An 18262-nucleotide genomic window follows, 5' to 3' on the forward strand; every position below is an offset into this window, starting at 1 on the left:
CTACTTCTGCTTGCTTTTTTCTCCTCTAACTCCCTTTCAGTTACTTCTGTTTTCCCACTTTTGTTTTTGTTGTTGCCTTTCTCTTTTTCCCTTTTGACTTCCTTTCTCTGTAGCTTAGGCCTTAAAAAGGTACTGCTTAATTGATCAGAGAGATTAAAAGAGGTTTCCAGCTTCCACTGTAGGGAAGAACTTTGGGGGCAGGGCTACAGTGATAACCAAATGTAGCAGCCACAACTATCCTTGCTTTTTTGCTACTCAAAGAAATGCTTCATAGATTCCTCCTGGTGCTCCATGTCATAAACACTGCTTTTAAACTTTGCTTTAGGAGCTGCAACCATGAATGAAGAAAATACAGATGGAACAAATGGATGCAGTAAAGTCCGAACGGGTACTCAGAATGAAGCAGCATTACTTGCTTTGATGGAAAAGACTGGATACAACATGGTTCAAGAAAATGGGCAAAGGAAGTTTGGTGGTCCACCTCCAGGTGTGAATTTGTTTATGTTCAAAGAATTGAATCTTTAAATGTAGTCATTTACATCAGGTGTATATCTCCACAAGTATCCCAAACAATAGGTCTTTCCTTGTAACCCGCTTTAAGACGTCAGCAATCATTTTTACTGTTGGGAGGGAAAAGAGGTAGATTATATGTGTTACGCATGCCTTTCCTTTACATTTTTTAACTCTCCTCTTGGTTTAAGAAGCAGTTGAGAAAGAAGTCAGTATTAGGTCAGTCGGGAAAGGGTACTGTAGGTATGAAAGGGGAGGTCATTTGGGGAAGAATTTGAGAGTAGTGAGTAGAGGGGTGCTGTTTATACTAGATGCACACAGGTTATTGGGTATAACGTTTTGCCTTTCTACCAAGAGCCAGTACAACTTCCTTGCTCAAACCCTCCAATTAACTTTCTGTCAGACTTTAAAGAAAATCTTGGCCTCTGACTGCATCGATGGCTACCATTTTACTCCTCCCTCCAGTATGCATTTCCTATACAGACCTGCATGCTCTGGTTGTTCTAATATAACTAATATAAAAAGCACTTGCTTTTCTTTTTTTTGATAGATCCTCAAGGCTCATTCCCTCATTTCATTCAGGCTTTATTTTTCTCCATAGCACTTATTACTCATTGTCTCCTTTCTCTGTTGAATATAAGCTTCATGAGGGAAGTGGGGCTTCTAGTTTGTTCACTGTTGTATCCCCAACACCTGTAATAGTGCATAGCACATAGAAGGCTCACAGTAAATTTGTGGAATGAATTACTGAACAGTGAACATAAATATCTTATTAGAATTTATTTGTCTATTTATTTTTGTCTTTTAGGTTGGGAAGGCCCACCTCCACCTAGAGGCTGTGAAGTTTTTGTAGGAAAAATACCTCGTGATATGTATGAAGATGAGTTAGTTCCTGTATTTGAAAGAGCTGGGAAGATATATGAATTTCGACTTATGATGGAATTTAGTGGTGAAAATCGAGGTTATGCTTTTGTGATGTATACTACAAAAGAAGAAGCCCAGTTAGCCATCAGAATTCTTAATAATTATGAGATTCGACCAGGGAAGTTTATTGGTGTGTGTGTAAGCTTGGATAATTGCAGATTATTTATTGGAGCTATTCCGAAGGAAAAGAAGAAGGAAGAAATCTTGGATGAAATGAAGAAAGTTACAGAAGGAGTTGTAGATGTCATTGTTTACCCAAGCGCAACTGATAAGACCAAAAATCGTGGTTTTGCATTTGTTGAATATGAATCTCACAGAGCTGCTGCTATGGCTAGGAGAAAACTAATTCCAGGTAAACTTATCCTTTTTCAAAGGTTATTTTTCTGTGTTAACCTTACTATACTTAATGGACAGACGACAGTACCTCATAGATCAATTTATGAAAATATGTAGTGCCCTTAAAGAGGAATGGAGATTGTTTAAGGAAGTAAAATAAATCAGGTGATTCCAAAAGACATGAAGCTGATCTTATGAGTCATTATTTATAATAATTTACTGATTTACTGAATGTGTACATTTTAATTTAACTGTTAATTGTTGTTTGATAAAAATACAAAGGACAGTACATAATTCTTCTAATAAAGGTCTATCTTTGAAGTGTTTTTGTTCTTTTGACTCTTAAAATTAATTTCACCATAAGTTCTGGCTAGGTTTGCCTTAGTAAAAACTATTTTGTGAGTAGGAAACTAATGCTGACCAAATATATCGATAGGTATTTGAGTTTCTGCTTCTTTGGAGAAACAGTTTTACTTAATGTTGACTTTTATTTGTTTTAATTGTCTTCCAATTAATTGATTCTTTTTTTTTTACAGGAACCTTCCAACTGTGGGGCCATACCATTCAGGTAGATTGGGCTGACCCAGAGAAAGAGGTTGATGAGGAAACCATGCAGAGAGTTAAAGTTCTCTATGTACGAAATTTAATGATCTCAACTACAGAGGAAACAATTAGAGGAGAATTCAGTAAATTCAAACCTGGTGCAGTTGAACGAGTAAAGAAACTTCGAGATTATGCTTTTGTTCACTTTTTCAACCGAGAAGATGCAGTGGCTGCTCTGTGTGTTATGAATGGCAAATGCATCGATGGAGCAAGGATTGAGGTAACCCTGGCAAAACCTGTGCATAAAGAAAGCTCGTGGAGACAACAGCTTCTTAACGGTCAGCTGAGCCCCAATTCGGAACACCTGAGTGTGTTTGCTAACAGAGAAGAGAGCCACCCCAAAATTCTAGGCAAGCCACCAACTCTTCCAGCTCGTCTCAATGGCCAGCCTAGCCCAGGCCCCCCTGAAATGGAAAGAGGCACTTATCCATTTTTTCCTGGAACAAAGCTTACTCCAATTAGTATGTATTCTTTAAAATCCAGTCATTTCAATTCTGCAGTAATGCATCTGGATTATTACTGCAACAAAAATAATTGGGCACCACCAGAATATTATTTATATTCAACAACAAGTCAAGATGGGAAAGTACTCTTGGTATATAAGATCATTATTCCTGCTCTTGCAAACGGATCCCAGAGTTACTTCATGCCAGACAAACTCTGTACTACTCTGGAAGATGCAAAGGAACTGGCAGCCCAGTTCACATTACTTCATTTGGGTAAGTTTAAAAGTACTTTAAACACTAGTGTAGAATATGAAATTAGGCAGTATTATTATCGATTATTTATAAATTCATTGCTTTTGAACTCAACGTTAGTGGTGAGTATTTAACAGAAATTTTACCTCAATTTTGTGAATTCTTGGTAAATTTTGTTGAGACTTCTTTTGTATAAACTTCCTATCTTTAGCTATTTAAACATTACCTGGGGGGGGTCATTTAGTTTTGATTTACTTTATAGAGTTCATGATCCTGTTTCATCAATTTACTGTTTTTGTAATGACTAATCCTCATTTGAAATGATTTCTGTGTAAGTTACAAGATTTGTTACTTAAACCAATTTATAAGAGTGTTAACTGCATCTTTGGTGAAGTCTACACAATAATCTTTTTTTGAGGGCAGGGATAGGGAGTTGGTAAAATCAGAGGCGTTTCAGATGGGTCATGTGTAGACACAACCTTATGCTCACCAATCTGGAAATCTGTCATTATTACTCATGAAAGACAAAAAGCATCATTAAGAGATGTTTATGACCATTCTCTTAATTTCATGCTTTAAAAAAAGTAAGTTTCTCTAAAGCATTTGAGGGATAATTAAGACAAGCTTTGGGCCATATGCTAACTAAATATTTGGCATTGTGAAGGAGGAGATGTATATCACTCTGGTATTTTCCCACTGCCTGTTTGTTACTGTGTTAACCTCTCCCCTCCCCCCTCCCCCCGCACCAGTTTGTCTCATTTTTTTAATGCAGCTGTAGATTTCCGTTGGTTATTACTTCATGCTCAAAATAATATTTATTAAAAGAATATTGGCTTATTGAAAAGTCCAATAGAAAGAAAAGGTCTCCTACTAAGGATTATAATTGTTCTTGATTATAATTGTCAAAGTCATAGCTTAAATTGATTTGTTATATAGTTGCAGAATCATACTCCTGAAGCTTATATCTATTTAAAATTGACATTCTCAAATTTGGTAAGAAAAGGAAATCGAAAAGCAAAAACATTGTCAAAAGGGAGAGTAATTTTTATACACTATATAGACTTGCTTATCCATCGTGGCCACTCCCATGGTATTATGATGAATATTTTTAGGAGATTCTGATTAGGAGGTAGAGTCAGAATTTTAGAACGGAAGGGAGGGTTCCCTACAAGAAACTTTTCAGCAGTATCCTCAATTATTAGTTTGGAATTTGGGAATTTTACAATCATCTAAGTTAATAAAGTCTTAGGTATGATTTCTGTTAATTTACAGAATAGAAATCCTTCCATTTTTCTTTTAATGAAGACAACTGAGTTAAAGATAAAATTAGGTGGATAGCAAATGATTAACATTAGGGTTCTTAGAGCAAATTGGATTAAATTATTCTTTTGGAGTGGAATATTAGGCATTCAGTTGCTGAGCAAGATACTTGTGTCTGATTTAACATGGTAATGCTGAAACGTTTTATTTCTATATCCATTCATTTCCCATACAAATTTAACTTAAATTTCCAAGATTCTTAAAACTGTTTTTAGTTTGTCAGACTTTCTATTTAAACATGGTTTACCCATCTGCTTTTTTTCTTTTTGTGCGGTACGCGGGCCTCTCACTGTTGTGGCCTCTCCCGTTGCGGAGCACAGGCTCCGGATGCGCAGGCTCAGCGGCGATGGCTCACGGGCCGAGCCACTCCGCCGGCTGTGGGATCCTCCCGGACCGGGGCACGAACCCGTGTGCCCTGCATCGGCAGGTGGACTCTCAACCCCTGTGCCACGAGGAAAGCCCCTACCCATCTGCTTTTAATTCGATTTTTAAGATGTTTTTTACATGAGTCGTAGGGCCGTAGTTAACTCCTATTCACCTGTAGTTCCCAAAGGAAACCCCTGTTCAGTTATAGCATTTCCAACTTGATTATGTTCATTAGGGATACAGTTAGCTTCAAGAATTGAAATTCTTAGAGGGCACAGACAGTTTGCTTTAGTCATTCTATTTCAGATTTTATAAACTTTATATCAAAACTTATAAAAAATTGAACAATTTGTGTTTTATATATTTTTTTCAGTTTTAGTTCATCATCAGAGGCAAAAGCTAAGATCCAATATAAGCCAAAAAATTCAATTAAGTACTAGGGCTTGTAAACACAAGGCTCGAGGCCTTGTCTACAGACAGTACCACAAAAATCCTTATTGTGAATATGAGTGAAGCTTGAGTTAAGAGGCAACTAAGCAGGAAAGGAGAGAGAATTCAAGGAAGTGGAAGAATCAGAGGCCAGGGGTATAGGAATCTTTGATAAGAAAGCAAATATCAGATCTTCAGAGGTCATTAAAGTAGGGGCAGGAGCTATAGACAGCCAGGAAGTTACATATTGCCACAGGGCAGGTTAAGAATAGATTGAATATTGTTGGCAGTGTTCGGGCTTACCTTTTCCTTTTGTTAATATTGGATCATCTGGGCTTTAAAGAGCTGATGCCTTTTTATGTGCAGTTTCCTTTAGATAAAGGTTGTAGGGTTTTGCTGAATGGCTCAGGGTTGAGATCACTTGGTGATAGTGATGTGTTTTTAGAGGGGAAGGGATACTGTGTTACTGATATATCCTGCATGTTTCAAGCATTGGATTGTTTTGAGATCTTGAGAGGTTGCTACTGGTTCCTAGAGTCCCTTAAATGCAGTTCCATTAGATCATCCTTTGCCTCTGTTTTCTTGAAGAATTTGACTCTAATTTTCTAGATAGTGAATTTAACTGCTATTTTAAGATGTTTTCTTTGGGTGTAGTATTTTTTTTTTTAACTTGCTTTGACACTCTTCTATTACCCTTTCAGTTTTGATGCTATTTTGAGCATTACTATCAAATCTTACCTTAATGATCTTTTGCTATTATATGTGATATAAACAGTCATTTACCTTTTTATTTTGGAGCTCTTTAAGAATGTGCTTTTACTATCCACATTGTTTTGGCATGACCACGCCCATTTTTCAAGTCTGAAAAATAAAAGAGAAAAAAATTAGACTTTATTTAGTTAAATGACGATCATTGGTGTTGAGGAAAATAGAAGTTTTTTTCCAAGGGAGAGCAGGCATCTATGTAAGTACTAAAGCCAGAGTACTTCTGGTGACCATTTAGTGCTCTTACTAGAATCCCAAATGTTCTCATTGCATAGTACCTTAAAATAAATTTTAAAAATATTTTGGTTTTTTTTTCTTGGTTCCATTTATAGCGAGCTTTATTTTAAGCAAAATATTTTAAGAAAAGCTGAAAACTGGGGTTAATGCCAAAATTACCCCCCCACACACACCTTTTTTTACTTCAAAGATAGAGACTGTCTCCATCTCCAAAATGTCAGAGAATAACCTCCCTAACCTCACTGGGGACTCAGCACCCAATCAGCAGGATAAGAAATTATCTATCACCTGATTATATTAGGAAGCTGTAATAAATAGGATACTTACTGGGTTTAATGGTAGAGTACAGACTTGGGGGCTAGGAGATAGGTTCTATACTAAATATTTGATGTATGGAAACATCTTAGGTCATTCAGTATCACATCTTTTTAAATAAGCCTTTTCTATCGCATAATTTTGTATCTGTTTAATAATGGATCAGACTATCAGTGTGAATAATCCTGCTTTTGCTAAAACTTTGCCTCTGTTTTGAATCTGGGCCTTCTGATATCGCCACTGCTTTCCCCTGGAGGATTCTTCACCATCTAGGAGATCAAAATCAAGGAGATAGAGGAAAGTCTTAGCTTTGTAGAAGGAAGTCCTGGAAAATATTTAGTGGAAGGAGGGAGGTAGCCTCAGTGTGTGTTCATAATTCATTTTATTAAATAATTTATTAACAAATAACTGTAGGCAAGGCATTTCTTGTCTCATTTCTGTATTTGTGTAATCCTGGTGCAAGTGGTAGTTTTTTACTTGAATGACCAGCTAAAACTTTTAAAACAGAGGTGAAGAACCTCTGTCACAAACGAGCTTTTGCCATTGATTTAATTTCATCTGACTTTTGTACTGTTGTTTTGGCCATGACTGATAAACTTTAATTAAAGAACAAATCTGTTTTGAATGCCTCTCATGTGTTAACTGTACTTTCCTAAGCAATCTGGAGCTAAAGATAAATAAAACATTGTTTTGGCTCTTAAGGAGCCAAAGAAGAAGGCAGAGACACAAACTCTGAGCATAGGTTATTTGGGGAGTACAGAGGAAGGGGACGCCTCCCACCTGATCTGGGTTGTAAACCTTGAGGAGAGTTTATGGGCAGAAAGGGGCACAATATGAGCAAACACCTATTAGAAAAACAGCGTGATGGTGACTTAATGGCAAACATTTCTGTATAGCATTTGCTTTGGTGATTTCAGTGAGATTTTAAGAATTAGAAATTGAGAAGATGTGGACTTCTAGTTAACTGAAATTTTATCAGTCCTGCTTTTTGAGACTTTGCAGATATATATATATGTTTAGTACAACTGTGTTGACTGTGCTTGCTTTTTCTCTAAGTAATTTTTTTCTTAGATGAATCCATTCTGATTTGTGTGGACCATTTTATGTGTGAATATTCATCTTTTTTATATCTTCTGTACTTTCTTCAGTATTCATTTTGTGTCTGACTTGTATGTTGCTTCTCATATTTTGACTTTGTAATGACAAACATCATCAGAAACTTTCATTTTTTTCTCGTCATTGAGTGCTAAAATATTTAATATATATATATGTATATATTCTAAGCATGATAGCCATTGTGTTTGCTATCCCTTTAATATTATTTAAAGATTAGGGGATTAGGTTTTGATTTCTGTTATCACTTGTAAGTTGGTTGAAAGTTATTGAAATAGAAGACACAGCAGGATGAAGGTATACTCTTCTGAGAAGTTTTAATCTGAAAAATAACTGGTGCTTTTTTCTTATGAGCTATCATTATCTACAGATTGATGGGCAGAAATGCAAAAATGAAATTTTGATTTAAAAAATTTGCCAATAAATTGCTTTGAAACAAAGAGAAACCTCTAGTTTTTTTTTAATTTAAGAAATAATTTTAGAAGACACTTAAGCTAAGTATAATATAATGGTTATATTATAGTGAAATTTTATTATAAATAATTAGAAGAAAAATAATAATACTTTTAGAAAGTTATCCTTTTCTTTCCAGTTTTAATATGGATCTAACTTTTATACTATTTCAAACTTACATTTTAAAGAACAAAAATAATTTTCTGAATTTGCTTTAAAATTCACCTAGTTATGTAGGATGAGCACCAGCATTTTATACATTGATTTGTTTTCATATGACCAAGTGGTGAGATGAAAATTCCATTAACTCAACTATGTTTCTTTGACCCTCTGAGAGGGCCCAGTGTTCATGAAAATGTGTTTCTGTTCCTCTTGAAACTTACAATTTTTTTTTTCTGAAAGATCATCCTCTGGTATTACTCATAATTCTTATCTTACTAACACTTGTATTAACGGACCATAATTGTTACAGAGTTGCTGCTGTCAGAGGAGAAGCTTAGCAGAGTAATGAGTAGTCAAGTAAAAGTAAAAGAAGCTGTAGTCTCAGCTGCCAACAAATTGTGACCTTGAAATGGGCAATGAATCATTTACTCTTTGTGGACCTTAGTGCCTTCATCTCTAAAGTATCAGGGTTTTACTTGGTGACCTCTAAGGACATTTTTATCTGCCAAATTATGGTTTTGTTCAAAATATGAAAAAAACTCTATTAGGTACCAAAAATAATACTTGAGTTTTCTTTGTGTGTGTACTGAGATAGATATTTGAATTAAAAATAGTTTAAAATCAAGAGCTACTTTTGTAGGAATCAACTCTTCTCAGTTTAATATTCCTTTCTTCATATATAATAATTCAAAGCTTATATTTGTCCACTTCATAGCAGAACAACTAGATAAAAATGAGTCAGTTACCTGTTTCATTTTCATGATGATAAGAAATTACTTTTTATTTCTTTCCCTGAATTTGTCAATTAATTATAATCAAAACCAAGATTTTAGGAAACAACCTAATTACTTAACAGTTTGGAAATTAGTTTTCCTTTTGTAACAGAAAATCTAGGAAAACAATGATGTATATTAAAACATATCATGTGACCAGTATTTGTTCCATAGTTATGTTATTAACTGATGAATGTGATCATGTGATTTCATTTACTTTATACATTTATTTAGTCATGCTTGATCCTCTGTCCTACAATTTCTTAGTATCTTTGGTTAATACATTCCTAAAATATTTGTTCTAATACACTAGTTTTAATAGTAGCTACTGCTGTTTAATTTATAAATGTAATGTATGATATTTTTATTTAATATTTTAAAAAATCATGGTTTGTAAAATTTTGCCTATTGTATCAAAGGCCACACAATAAATTTTGCATGTGCATTCTTAGATGTCAGCAGCAATTCATAATTTTGCCACATGATGTCCCCTAAAATATTTTTCAGCGTGGCTTTAAAAGGAATTTCAATGTTGTATTGATTTTTCTCTCCTCTAAGGCTTATTTATTTTGGAGGGGTTTAGAATAGTGAAAATCTATGTAGAGGTTGCACTATCGTGCCTTTATTTCTGTTTCCTGTTTAATGTTTAGTAGACAGTAATTGCTTGTGTTATAGAATGAATGGACTAGTGAATGGAGATGGAAAATGTTTTGGAAAAATGATTTTACTGTGATGAATTTATTCAAGTGATCATCTGTGCTTTTAACCGTTTTAAGATTAGTCAATGTGAGTTGCTTCCAGGCCTTTTGGTTAAAATTAAATATAGTATCTACTTTTATTAGTTAATTCCAGATATATTATCTATCCTAGAGCAATTCGTCCTCTATTCTAGAAGGATACATCCTCTATCTAAGATCTGATAGTGCGTTACCTCTAAGAGGAGTGCACGTCTCTCTGGAGATTCAAAACAAAAGCAAACAAAGTAAAAAACCTCTAATTAGAATCTCTAAATTGCCAAAATGTTAATAATAACTTGGATTTTCTTGCCCTTAAATTTGTAATATTTGGTTAGAGATCTGTTAGTTACATGTGGGCCATTCCTTACAGCAAGTGACATTTGAGCTGTAAAAATGGCCTGTATATTGATTTTTATATATATATAATAACTAATACTTTAAGAAGATGATTTATTTGGCTAGCTGTATACCTTCCTGAATTGCTTTTAATAAATATAATCTTACATACCACCCTGATAATGATTTCTACTATAAATGTATTTATAACTTTATGTTAAAAAGCATATAGGAATGCAGTCATTAGAAAACATGTCTGTTGTAATTGTATTGCCTGATAATTCAATGAGTATATTCTGAACTCCCTCATTTCTTACATGTTTAAACAATATAGCATGATTTTTATACACAGATTAATCAAGAATAAATGTGAATAAATAAACATTGTAAACTAGGATGTACAACTCCAGCTTCTTTTATACAGTAGTTATGTTGACCTTCACTTTTTCTTTGCATATTTGATTTCCTTTCATTATATTTTCTAAGGATGTTATTTCTAGAGATACTTCATGCTTTTTTTTGTAATCCTGTTTCATAGGTGGATTGTTGTAAGACTACAAGCCCATGAAATTAATTTTTTTCTTGTTACCTTTGTTTCAACATACATGTTCCAGTCTGCTTGTTTACTGGCCAGATTAGGGGGTAAACAGATTTACAACAGTTGTGCCATATGTGTCTATGGCTTTTTTTTCTTCTGCTGCTATGTCAATTTTTAGTCCAAAGGTGACCAAATATGTAGTTATAGATTTGTGAAAGTACAATTTCCCCCCACTATCCAAGTTAGAGCGTTCCTGTGAAACCTTTTGTAGGCTGAAATGGCATAAAGCAAAGAAGCAGTTACCTTAGGACACATCTTGCTAACAGATGGACAAAATAAATCAAGTTAAAGCACAAATGCTCACAGACACAGTTCAAAGCTATGATGGCTGATGCTGAGGCACTGATGTAGTTCTGGGGGAAGGATCTTGGCCATGCCAGTCTGGATGTTCAGGCTGCATGCTGCCTTTATAACGAAATTGCTACAAAACAAACCCGGAATGCTATTTTTGCTTTTTGCCTTTTTTCATAGAAGGGAAAATCCTCTTTGGATTTCTTTTGGTTAGCAAAAACAGATACTATTGTATGGTGTAAAGTGAACTTTTGAAAAGTGGGGGATACCTGTATTGTATAATTCGGGGCACAGAATTTAAAAGGTTCCAAGTGAGCCATTATGATTCTTTGAAAAACAGGTTTAAAATTGTATTCTGCACTATAAAGTTATAATTTTTACCAAAAGCAAAATAATTCAAACAGAGAAATGTTTACTCATTTAAGTATCTCACTTGTGTGTATTAGGTGTCTACATATATTTCTTTGAGAGATCACAAATCAAGTTTCCTTGAGGGATTCCTAGGTGTAAAATTTAGATACATCAAGTATAGGAATAATGAAGATATCAAATCATTGGAAAGTTAATTTCTTTTCTCTTAAGAACTAGAGGGAAAGAGGAGATACTGAGCAAAAATAGGATTACTTACCCTGTGAAAGCACTCTTTTGGCTTCTGAGGGGGATTTACAAATATGATGAGATAGCTGTGTTTGTTTTTCCTTCTTTATTTCTTAAGTCTATGATTTACTGACTTAAGATTTTTAAGTACTTGTATTGAAATGCATCTAGGATATCTGTGACTCTCTAGGATATCTGCTCTTTTTTACAATCATCTTTTTCTCATTTATGCACCAGTGTCTTTTTTAAACCTCACTTTTCCTAATTTTTAAAAATGTTTGCACTTTTATTTATTTACTTGCTTATTTATTTTTATTTATTGTGGTTTATGCCACAAGCAGGGAATGGCATGTTACTGAACATGACTTGGGAAGAGGATGAACAGCCTTTTTCCATCAGTCGTCTTAGGCTTTGGCAAGTAGATTGTTGTCAGCCAGTCTTTGATTTAAATTGGTAAATAAGGCAAATTTCATTGCCTTGAGATCTTATCTGAATTTTTAGGCAGTAATGATTATTTTCAGTTATTTTAGTCTGATGTTCTATTTTTAAAGTTTTTATATGAGAAGAAAAATTTCTGTAGTCAACTAGCAAATATTTATGTTTAGATATGAGGTATGAGTAAATTGAAACTAAATAATTCAAATGTCGTTGCCTCATTTATTTAATTATATTTTATCCTGGGTTGCCCTTTAAATATGTAGTTCATTAATTCAAGGAATTTACATACATTCTAAAGCCCTATTATAAAACCCAGGTTAGGAGAAAGATTGAAAGATGTTCAACTTCGCCTCAGCTCAGTTTCTTTTTGGGGAGAGATAGCATTGTCTCATATTGATGGGGCAGGCTGACCTAAGCAGAATATTAATCTTACCTTTGTGATGGGCTATCCACTGTAGTCCCTGCTTCACTCCCTGAAAGATACGAGGTGGCTTATTAAAAATAAGTGAAATACGAAAAGATTCATATCTTACATTGAAGGAATTGAGGCAATGGGAAATTATGAGTAGGAAAATAAAGCCAAGCAAAACTAAACAATATATTGTTTAGGGATGAAGGAATGTATGACAGAACTATAAAGGAAAGCAAGAGAATGGTTAACACTTAAAAATTAGGATCATGATTACTTTAAAGACTAAAAGGAGAAGTTGGAAAGGTTATAAGAGAGACTTCTAAGGTATTGATAATCTTCTGTTTCTACACCTGAGTGGTGAGTGCATGTTTTTATTTTTAAAATTATGTTGACTGTACATCTATATTTTATACATTTCTCTGTTTGTATAACATACTTTTATAATAAAATAAATAAGGTGACAAAGAATGAAAGTCAGCCAACCAACCAATAGTAAAAACCTGAATTATTTTGTCAAAACCAGAATAAGAGTCATTCTACTTTAGAGATTGTCAGATTAACATACATACCCTGGAAACAATATGGGTTTGAGTTGTGCTGGTCTACTTATATGTGGAGTTTTTTCAGTAGTAAATGCTACAGTACTACGAGATCCAAGGTTGGTTGAATCTGCAGATGTGGAGGGCTGACTATAAGTTATATGCGAATTTTCAACTGCTCAGAGGCTCAGCACCCAACCTCTGCATTGTTCAAGGGTCAACTGTAACTCAAGGCAAAATTGGCAAGTTATGTAGTATTCAGACCAAATAATTTTATTCTGCTCAACCTATATCTTGAATGTTTTGTTTGCTTTTGGGCACCAGCATTTAATTAAACATTGGCAACTAAGGAAGACTTAGAAAATCTGTAATAAGAAGTTGGGACAGTGAACAACTGAAGTATGTAGATCTGTTTAGTCTGTAAATATTAATGCAGTATTTACAGGGGGAATATGATTGCTGTCTTCAACAGCTTGAAGAGCTGTCACATAGAAGAGAGACTTCAATATGAAGCTCCAGGGGTTGGAATTAAGTCTAATAGAGGAAAGTTTCAGGGCGGTAGATTATGACTGAATATAATGCAGAACCATGTAAGCTTTTAAACTACTAAAAGCTCTGTACAAAAGGAAAAAAAAACTTTACTTTTTTAACATTTATTTTAAAATTTTAATTTTTTAATTTAAGTGTAGTTGACTTACAATATTATATTAGTTTCAGGTGTACAGCATAGTAATTTGATATTTTTATAGATTATACTCCATGCTAAACTGTTATAAAATGCTGTTATATTCCCTGTGCTATACATTACACTTTTTACAACTTATTTGTTTTATACCTAGTAGTTTGTGCCTCTTAAACCTGTTTACATTGTTAAGTAAATGTATGGAGGCAAAGCAAGATTCTTTACTAGACTATTTTAACTCAGAATTATCTTCTTTAACACCACGTGGAGTGTATTAGCCTTGCTATTTTGATGCCTTCTGAAAAATTTGCCCTTTTTTCACACTTTGATTTAAGAAAGTTTATTTTTAGAATCCTTATTCTTATCATATGAATAACCTTTTTGTTATTATTCAGTCCTGTAGGCTTAATTATTTGCATTTTCAATTTATTAGCTGGCTGATGGTTAATCCTTGTTAATATATAATATATATGTTCATGCAACAAATATGTATTGAACACTGTGCTTTATATGAAGTCCTGAGGATCACTGTAGTGAATCAGACACAGTTGCTGCCTTCATAGAGTTTACATTGTATTGAAGGAGACAGTTATTCAGTTACAGTTCTGATAAACACTCTAAAGAAGTATGGGGTGTTATGAGAAAATATAATTGCATGACCTGACCTAATCTGAGATGAGAGGGTCAGGAAATAGTACATTGCATTTTAGAAAGAATTAGAGCAAAAGGAAGTTCAGTACTTTAAATTTAGTATAGCGTACAGGCCACATTGAATAAAAGAGCATGGCATTCAGAGCCACATTTCCTGGATTCACATCCCAGCTTCATTACCTACTTGGAAAAGTTACTATAACCTGTCAGTACTTCAGTTTCCTCATCTGAATGTTAACAGTATTTATCTCATAGGGTAATTATATATATTAAATGAGTTAAAATTGTAAAGGGCCTACAGCAGTACCTTTTATATTAAAATATGCTATATAAGTATCGAAAAATAATACTTATTCAGAAAACAAATCCAAGACAACAGATTTTTCCAATTATTTATAATAATGAACTTTATTAGTAATAATAGTAGTTAAGATTCTTTGAGCACTTACTGTATGTTAGGTACTGTGCTAAATGCCTTTACATGATACTACATTATTCTGTCAATTCTTTGAGGTACTATAGATATTATTTTAATGTCTTCACTTTGTTTTTTCTAACAAATGAAGAAACCAAGGCTTCAGTAGATTGAATAATTTGCCCAGGACCCCCCAGTTGGCTAAGAGGCTGTGCTCTTAACTGCTATTCTTTGTTAACTTCACATGATCCCAGTGAAAAACTGACCTTGTCTAATGTTAAACATTTGATAACAGACTGTGAACTTGTGGAATATTATTGGCAAGTTATTCTTCTAAAACTTAAAATATAGTGTAATGGGCTTTTGTTTCATACTTTATCTCCTTTTCAGAGACAGTTTTATCTCCACTAGTCCAACAAGCCCATATACCAGACCACTCCATGTAGTGTGGACCTAGGACATCTGTCTGAATCCTGGAAGAATCATTCTGAGCTACAAAGATCTTGCGAACATATCTTGTTTACCTTGTAGCTTTGAGATTTTTAAGTTTACTCTAGGATAAGCATTGCCAGCTGATGCTATATGTGTCAAGGTGGCAGAAGATATGTGTTTTTTTCCTCCATCAGGTGCTAGACAGAATTTCAAATAGGCAAAGTTTGTCTAGGTCTATTTCATGGTCTCTTGTTGCTTGGTATTCTCATTTTGCTTTTTGATTATACTCCAAACGTCTCATTTTGTAATTCAGCAACATAATTTATCACTCCAGTTATGTCTGATTATTCTTGTTCATCATTATTTCCTTGCTCAGGAACCTACAGTGGCTTGCTATTGTAATGTAATAAAGTCCTCTGAACTCCTCATTCTCCTGTTCAGGATGCTCTATTGTTTGACCCCATCTTACCTAACCATAGATAATACCTCTTGCTTTGATTATCTGAACTTGCCATGCTCATTGGTGTTTCCAAGCTTTTCCTAGTGCTGCTTACTCTGCTTGGAATATTATTCTACTTTTATCTACTTTATCTGTTATACAAAGCTTTTCTTGGACATTGTAACTGAGAATGATTTGTTCTTTATAATATTACTCAACAGTTTAGTAATTTTTATATTACTGTTTATTTACTATTATAAAGTTTTAATCCATTAGGATTATAAGGCCAGGGGACTTTGTACATATATTTTTTTAATTGTTGTTATTATGTCCTTCATTTATTATAGGTCAGTACTATCTCTTCCTTTAATACTCAGCATGTGGTGCTTTTCAAATAATTGAAAGTGATCTACATTCTGTAAGATTAAGAGATAAAATTCTGAGGAAAGATAAAGTTTGGCTGTGCTTTGAGCAGAAAGAAGAAAGGATTAAAAAAGAAATATCTGAGATATAGAGTTGGTAGGTGCAGACACACAATCAAATTATGAATGGTGCTTAACAGGATGATATATATTTATATTTCACTGAAGTAGAAATGAACAGTAAATAATTTTTAAAAGGCTGATAAAGTGTTTTAAAATAGTGAAACCTTTGAAATACAGACTGAGTCGTGGGTTATTTTATATTGAATATGTAGATATGTATTGTGTGTGTGTGTATGTATATATATATGAATGAAATTTGGATATTGGAAGAACAGGAGGGTATGGTTGTAGTAGTTGCTTTTAAACTATCTGAGAAAAACTTCATGTTTTTATCTCTGTCAACAAAATGTAGTATAGAAATAAAGGATTGTATTACGTACAATATTATTATTTTAATGAACATTATGATAGCTTCCTAAGTTCATTATGTAGTCTACAGTTCTATTTAGTGCCATTTGTTAGGACTTCGCAAGTGGAAAATAATTGGCAATAGCTTATTGTGTATTATTTCTAAACTAAGTTTATATTAGCATTGCATTTCTTCATTCTTCTACACAGGTATAGACCTAGGCGATGGAGTTGTTTCAGTTTAGTTTCCTAAAGGCAGGAAAAGCCCTGAAAATTCAGGATGCTAATATAGCAGTCTTATTTGGAATATACTGGAATCCTGTGCTTTTAGTCATTTTCTATCTTCAGAAGAAGAAATAGCAGTATGACACATCCAAGAGTCTGAAAAACAGCTTTTCATCTTCATACCATTTACTATAAAATGTATATGGGAATCTTCTTCAAACTGAAACCAGTAAAATATTCAAAGATACAGAATATACTTGTAACATTTAGTTTTAAGTGACTTTTAAAACTTTTCATCACATCTTTACAGAACAAGTCGTAGTTCTACAGTGTCATGTCTTCATGAGTATAATGAAAATTAGAATCCTAATTAGTGGAAATTATACGTAGTTTATCTTTCTTTTGGCTCTTATTCCTACATAGCAGAAGAGTAAAATAACATATCCAATATTTCAGTTTTCAGAAAACAAGATCCTGTCTCTGACCTTTGAAGTTTAATGTATCCTATTCTTATTCTTGACTTTCAATATACCTTTTCTTTTCCTGGTCTCTTTCTGTGTCTTGATTACTGAATAATCTCATTCTAAATAATTTATCGGAATATATCGGTCTTCTTTTAATGGAAAAACACTAATAAATTGCAAATTAAACTGGACTAAAGCAGCAGTAGTAACCTTGTGTTTGATATTAAATTGAGATTCTGCTGTTAGGTTTTCACCATCTCTTCTGTATATTTATTAACAGAAATGTAATTGTCCTATATCAGTAATTGAAATCCCAGCATTTTTTCCTGTTGAACTTGATTTCATTCAACTTAAAGATTAACAGAAAACTAATTCTTAAAACTTCAGGCCCAGGTGGTAGTCTGTGAAGGCATTTTGGAAGGAAGACTTGTTCCATATTTAATAGTAATTCCATTTAGCATCTCTACTGAAAATCACCATTATAGTATTTTAAAGTTACTTTGAATCATTTTTCTTTTATATATTATTCTGTATTGATAGTAACTTTATTAAGTGGTTTAATTTTTTATAATTATAAATGATCAACTTCTCATGTGTATGTTCTAATTCCTCTTTTTTTATAACTTATTACATTACATACAAACAGAAAAGTGCACAATTCATAACTGAAAGCTTTGTGAATTGCCACAGAGGGACCACATCAATGTAACCACTAGGTGAAGACATAAAATATCAATACCCTAGAAGCCTCCTTTGTACCCCCACTCAGATATTACTCTCTCTGTTCCCAAGGAAACCAGTCTTCTGACTACTTCTGTTTTTGAAATTTGTACAAAATTTTGTAAACTTTTGTCTGGCTTATTTTGACATTATGTTTATGAGATTGGCCCATGTTGTTGCATGTAGCAGTACTGTTCATTCACTCTCATCAACGTAAGGATTCTATCGAAATCATAGAATTTATTTGCTATTTCTGTTGTTAGAAATTTGAGTGCTTTCAGTTTGGGCTGTTTGCGATAATGATGCTGTGGATATGCTTGTACATGGTGTTTTTGCATGTATTTCTGTTGAATACATAGGAGTGAAAGTGGTAGGTCATAGTTTTAAAACCTGAGTAGATAATGCCAAACAGTTTTCTAAAGTGATTATACCAATTTACACTTTATTAG

The 18262-nt window shown here is 33.6% G+C and overlaps 1 protein-coding gene across 1 annotated transcript in view; it reads left to right on the top strand.

Annotated features, from left to right (window-relative positions):
• The first annotated feature begins 336 nt into the window (after positions 1-336).
• The window catches only part of RBM46 (RNA binding motif protein 46), a 31507-nt gene continuing 13581 nt past the window's right edge, over positions 337-18262 (top strand). The window contains exons 1-3 of the mRNA XM_060095389.1: positions 337-487; positions 1319-1786; positions 2307-3092. Coding sequence (XP_059951372.1) covers positions 337-487; positions 1319-1786; positions 2307-3092 — 1405 coding nt within the window. The remainder of the gene's footprint in view (positions 488-1318; positions 1787-2306; positions 3093-18262) is intronic.

Source organism: Mesoplodon densirostris, chromosome 1 (assembly GCF_025265405.1).
Source record: "Mesoplodon densirostris isolate mMesDen1 chromosome 1, mMesDen1 primary haplotype, whole genome shotgun sequence".
In the NCBI taxonomy this organism is placed as follows: Eukaryota; Metazoa; Chordata; class Mammalia; order Artiodactyla; family Ziphiidae; genus Mesoplodon; species Mesoplodon densirostris.